The sequence below is a fragment of the Dipteris shenzhenensis genome, chromosome 29 (genome assembly GCF_047967505.1).
Source record: "Dipteris shenzhenensis isolate YYH24624 ecotype China chromosome 29, Dip_SZ_1.0, whole genome shotgun sequence".
Classification (NCBI taxonomy): Eukaryota; Viridiplantae; Streptophyta; class Polypodiopsida; order Gleicheniales; family Dipteridaceae; genus Dipteris; species Dipteris shenzhenensis.
The window spans coordinates 49,656,086-49,661,236 of record NC_141624.1 but is presented as its reverse complement, the minus strand read 5'-3'; the positions used below and the strand labels follow the sequence as shown (position 1 = coordinate 49,661,236).

Here is a 5,151-nt window from a genome sequence, read left to right as displayed (position 1 = left end):
TGTTGCCATTGGGCAAGCTAGTGGTCACATCACCTCATAATGCATGTGCAATATCTTCAGGGGGGTCAGTGCCTATATTAAGGTGTGTCATTGTGGCCATCCATGCTAATAATCACAATTGATTTGAGTTATGTGACCAAAAATAAGGAGTGATACCACAAAGGGTACTGTTATAGAGAGGGGTGGTGTAATGGTAAGTATACTTTTCTATTCAAAATAAGGTTGAGTCCAAAACAAGAAGATTGCAATGATGGGGCAATGACAACATAAGACATTTAGAAGGTTAATTGTCTTTTGGGTCAAAAAATGGTGGTAATAGTGTTGCCATGTTGGCAAGAATGGTAGTAACAATGTTGACATTGTGCAAGAATGGTGGCCACACCACCTCATCGTGCAATGTCCCAAAGGAGATTGGTGCCTACATTGAGATGTGTTATTGTGGCCAAAGTTCTAGAAGCTGTCCATGCTATAGTAGTCACAATCAATTTGAGTTATGTTACTACATACAAAACAAGGTCATGATACAAGAAAAGGGTATTGGGGTGAGGGGATGTCAACATTCTTCCCTTTTAAAAATAATATCGATAAATCCAAAACAAGGAGATTATAATGACCACATAAGCCTTCTAGAAAGTTAGTTGTGTTGGGGTTAGAAAATGGTGGTAGTGATGCCATTGGGCAAGAACGGCAGTCTCTAGCATGTGCATCATCTCTGAGGAGGTTAATCCCTATATTGAGGTGCGTCCAATATTACAACAAGTGAATGAGCTATGTAACTACATACAATGTCCCTAAGGAGATTGGTGCCTACATTCAGGTGTGTTATTGTGGCTAAGGTTCTACAAGCCGTACATGCTATAATAGTCACAATCAATTTGAGTTATGTAGTTTACATATAAAACAAGGTTGTGATCCTAGAAAAGGGTATTGGGTTGGGGGGGATGTCAAATTCTTCCCTTTTAAAAATAATATTGAGAATCCAAAACAAGGAGAAAATGATTATAATGACAACATAAGCCTTCTAGAAAGTTAGTTGTGTTGGGGTTAGAAAATGGTGGTAGTGATGTTGCCATTGAGCAAGCACGGTAGTCTCTTACATGTGCATCATCTCTCAGGAAATCAATCCCTACATTGAGATGTAAAAATGGGAAGTGTGGTAGTGTTGTTGAAGTGTTGCTACTTTTGCAAAAGTTGCAGTTAGTGTAGTTGATGAGTGGTGATTGCCAGTGGCTAAGAGCATTGCATAGGCAGCAGAGTCGGCACAGCAACAACTGCTATGCTCAGGTTCACCACCAAGCAAACATGTGGTTTGTTCCTAGATAGCTTCTAAGTGTTAGCATGATGACATTTGCGTTGTGCTGAAATTGAAAGTTTCCAAGAGTATCTCCATATGAGGTGACCAAGATAAAGCCTTGAGCTACCCTTAGGGCTTGAACTCAGAACTCTAGCACCTTCATCTTTTAGCCACTTCGTCTAATTGTTTTAGCCACTTCGTCTAATTGCAACTATTCTAGCAATTGGCACTTAACCTAGGGAATCTCTCTCTCACTCTCCCGACTATTTGTCCTCCATGCATCAAATAATAAGCGTGGCGAAATCATAGATGACATAAAATGGCCTAGAGAGAGCCACTTATTTTAGTAGACAAAGGAAAGTGCAACACGGCTTGTTCGACTAACACAGAAAAGTCAAGGCACAAAACAAAGAGAGAGACAATGCCACAAGAAGATCCTCTGCCGCTGGCAGCTGCCTCCTCCTTCCATGGTTCCTCCTTCTCCTCTGTTCCTTCGTTCCTCCTCCATACTCCTCTTATCAGACTTTGAGTCGTGCCAGGACTCAATGTCTGAAATGAGATCAGTCTGCCAGTTCTGTCACCCGTGTCCATGACCGACTGTGGATGTGTGATTCCATCAAATCTCGATTCGGTTCAGCACTAAATCCGCACACAGCAACAACCGGACGGCCTCCTGCTGCGGCGGAGGTACGTTGTTTAGCTAGAGCCTAGAGCGTAGACGAGCATGCGACCAACGTGGGGCCTTCTTCCTGCGTGGAAGTGGGAAAATTCTTTGTCCGCTGGTCTGCCTTGTGTGCGAAATTGCGAATGTCAAGGACCATTGATGTGGAGTCACAGCCAACAAGCTCCCAGAGTCAGCTGCGGGGGACGAAGAACATCAACAGGCTGCTAAGGCGCGCTGCGCTCATCTCCTTATACCTGGCTAGCTGCTGCTGCTAGCTATATAGTTTTTATCGGGGCCCGGAAATCATCGGTCCGACCCGCGCCCAGGATGTATCTAGTTTGGTTGTTGCCCTTAGGCGCTGCTTTGGCCATAGTGTTGCTGCGTGCCTGGTTTGCCAGCAAGTTGCCCAACAGATTGAACGGGTTGCCGCCGGGCTCCATGGGATGGCCTCTTGTCGGTGAAACGCTGCAGTTTTTAGAGCCTCATTCTGCCAATTCACGGGGGACCTTCATGGAGAAACATACCATGCGGTAATAAACTCCCGGCTTCAATCATTTTGCGCAGCCTTCAATGTATGGATCGTATGTGTTGTCCGAGCCTGTCAAGAGCTAATTAACTCTCAGTTACTCACAATTTCTGTTAGTGTTCTATATTTTCTCGCAGTTACGGAAATGTCTTCAAGTCTTGCTTATTCCGGCAACCCACAATCATTTCGGCCGATCCAGATCTCAACAAATTTATCCTCCTTAACGATAAGTATTTCCAGTCCAGCTATCCTCGGGCTATAAGCGGTATACTGGGCAAGTGGTCCATGCTTGTGCTTGTTGGGGAAACCCACAAGGTTATGCGATCTATTGCCCGGAACTTTATGAGTTTTCACAAGCTCAAAGAATTTTTCCTCGAGGATATTGAGAGTCACGTACTTCTCACCCTGCAATCGTGGACGGAGGACGAGACCTTTTCAGCTCAGGAAGAAGCAAAAAAGGTACTTACTACAATCCTACGCTCAGTAAGAAGCGAATAAAATTTATTTGCGTCGTGAAACCAAGGGTCCGTCATGAAGCGCGGTACATTTCTCACCAGAGCACGCTGTGTCACTTTGTGATGCGTGCAGTTTACGTTCAATCTCATGGCAAAGCAGATTGTGGGTTTCAATCCTGGAGAACTTCATACCGTAGAATTGATGCTAGATTACTATACCTTCATGAAGGGGGTAATTGCAGCTCCTTTGAACTTTCCTGGCACGGCCTATCATAAAGCCATTCAGGTACCTTGTGTATGCGTTGGGATTTAAGTGGGTAGTTAAAATAAACAGAAGTTGAACATCAATAGTGATCCTTCTTTCTGTTAACTTGCGTGGGCTTCCCATTACTAATGCGCGGAGTTTTGACTCGATACTATGGTGGCTTGCGTCAACATCGATGATATCAGTCGAGAGCCAAAATTCTAGACATTTTGATGGAAACGTTGAAGGAACGGATGCAGCAACCACATGCTTTATATAATGATTTGTTAGGTGTAGTGATGAGGGCAGGCACTTTATCAACGGAACAAGTGCTGGATCTTATGTTGAACATGCTATTCGCGGGGCATGAGACCTCCTCCATAGCACTGACACTTGCAATAAAATTTCTTGCAGAGGCTCCGGAAGTCGTGGAAGAGTTGAGGGTGAGAATACTCGACTCATGCGAAAATATTATGTTGTCAAAAAAGTACTTACTGAATCAACAACTTGGACGCGAAGCGCTGTTCCTATTTGGACTCGAGTCACTGCTTCATCGCTGATACTGATGATTCATGCGCTGTGTCTATGTGCAGATTGAACACACAAAGATCTCTGCAGGCAAGAAGTCGGACGAAAGGCTGTCGTGGGAAGACTACAAAAATATGAACTTCACACAGTGTGTAAGCTACTTTGTAACACTATTTTTAAGCTCTTATATGATAGCCAGCAGTTACATTGATATGCACAGTGTCTTACAACAGGTAATAAACGAGACATTGCGATTGGGGAATGTTGTTCGTTTCGTTCACCGCAAAGCATTGCAAGATGTGTGCTTCAAAGGTGAGGTTGAAGGAGGACAAACTGTAAAATATGGCGACGGAGCAAATCATGCTAGAGGCTGCAGAATTGCATAGCTTTACTGACCAGATTGTGTTCTCTATTCTCGATTCGCAGATTACACGATCCCCAAGGGATGGAAGGTCCTGCCTGTCTTTTGCGCTGTGCATTTAGACACAAATGTGTACAAGAACCCTCTCAGATTCGACCCATGGAGGTGGCAGGTAGATCCTCTACTAAATTAGCAGCTGTAGGTTGGCTGTTTCTAGTCTTTCTTATAGCTCCAGCTGGATGGATCGCAGGGTTCTGAAAAGTTTGCTTATTTCACTCCGTTTGGAGGAGGCAGCAGGCTATGCGCAGGGGCAGACCTTGCCAAATTGGAACTGGCTGTATTTCTCCATCATTTGGTTTTAAAATACGAGTAAGCCCAACGTTTATGTTTTATTTGGTTGCCCAAACTGCGTCGGTTCGTTTCTAACACAAAACTGTGCAGCTGGGAGCTCTCCGAACCGGATCGTGCGCTCGCATTTCCTTTTGTGGAGTTCGAGAAAGGACTTCCCATCAGGGTCAGACACCTTTCGCGTGGAGCGATGTAGCGTGTTGACTGCGAGTACTCTTTCTAAGTGTCCGTGAGACTCTAGAGAGTTAGAAGAGAGTTTCCATAGTGTAGTTAGATTTAAGTAAAACTTTATCTCTTTATTAATTTTATAGTATTACTTTTTGGTCCGCACTAATTTTTCATTTTTATTAATGAGGTCGATGTCATCTTTCCCTTTGCCTTTGGTCAAGTCACTTAAGAAAATAGCATCTCAAACACTCTTAGCAATAATGCCATGTTAAGAGTGACTGTTTTTTTAAAGCATGTCTCAACTACTCTTACCCATAGTGCTTTTGCCGCCTTGTTCTAAATGTATAGTTTTACATGCACACTCAAATGTGTGTTTTTCAAAATTGATAAAAGCTTATAAAAGATAAACCAAAGTCATGCTACATGTGCTTAATTTCTAAATTTTATTTTGTTAAGCTTACGATGGTAGACTTTTGCAAGAAGATTTGGAGTGAATTATATAAGTGTAGCTTTATTAGCACTCCCTCTATAGAGATGTGTTGTAAGGAAGATCGATCATCCAC

General features: G+C 43.3%; 1 protein-coding gene across 1 annotated transcript; it reads left to right on the top strand.

Annotated features, from left to right (window-relative positions):
• Positions 1–1,708: 1,708 nt before the first annotated feature.
• Positions 1,709–4,791, top strand: LOC147882972 (cholesterol 22-monohydroxylase CYP90B52-like). Its single transcript, XM_087400383.1, has 9 exons — positions 1,709–2,488; positions 2,622–2,943; positions 3,073–3,225; positions 3,390–3,626; positions 3,777–3,863; positions 3,945–4,023; positions 4,138–4,244; positions 4,323–4,441; positions 4,514–4,791. Exons 1-9 carry the CDS (start codon positions 2,286–2,288, stop codon positions 4,614–4,616), a joined length of 1,410 nt encoding a protein of 469 aa, XP_087256509.1. The 5' UTR covers positions 1,709–2,285; the 3' UTR covers positions 4,617–4,791.
• The last annotated feature ends 360 nt before the right edge of the window (positions 4,792–5,151 follow it).

Bases quoted from the DNA above. Each gene is read 5' to 3' on its own strand.
- LOC147882972 (XM_087400383.1), top strand. From the start codon at position 2,286: ATGTATCTAGTTTGGTTGTTGCCCTTAGGCGCTGCTTTGGCCATAGTG. The intron at 2,489-2,621 runs GTAATAAACTCC...ATTTTCTCGCAG, and splicing joins ATGGAGAAACATACCATGCG to TTACGGAAATGTCTTCAAGT. The intron at 2,944-3,072 runs GTACTTACTACA...TGATGCGTGCAG, and splicing joins CTCAGGAAGAAGCAAAAAAG to TTTACGTTCAATCTCATGGC.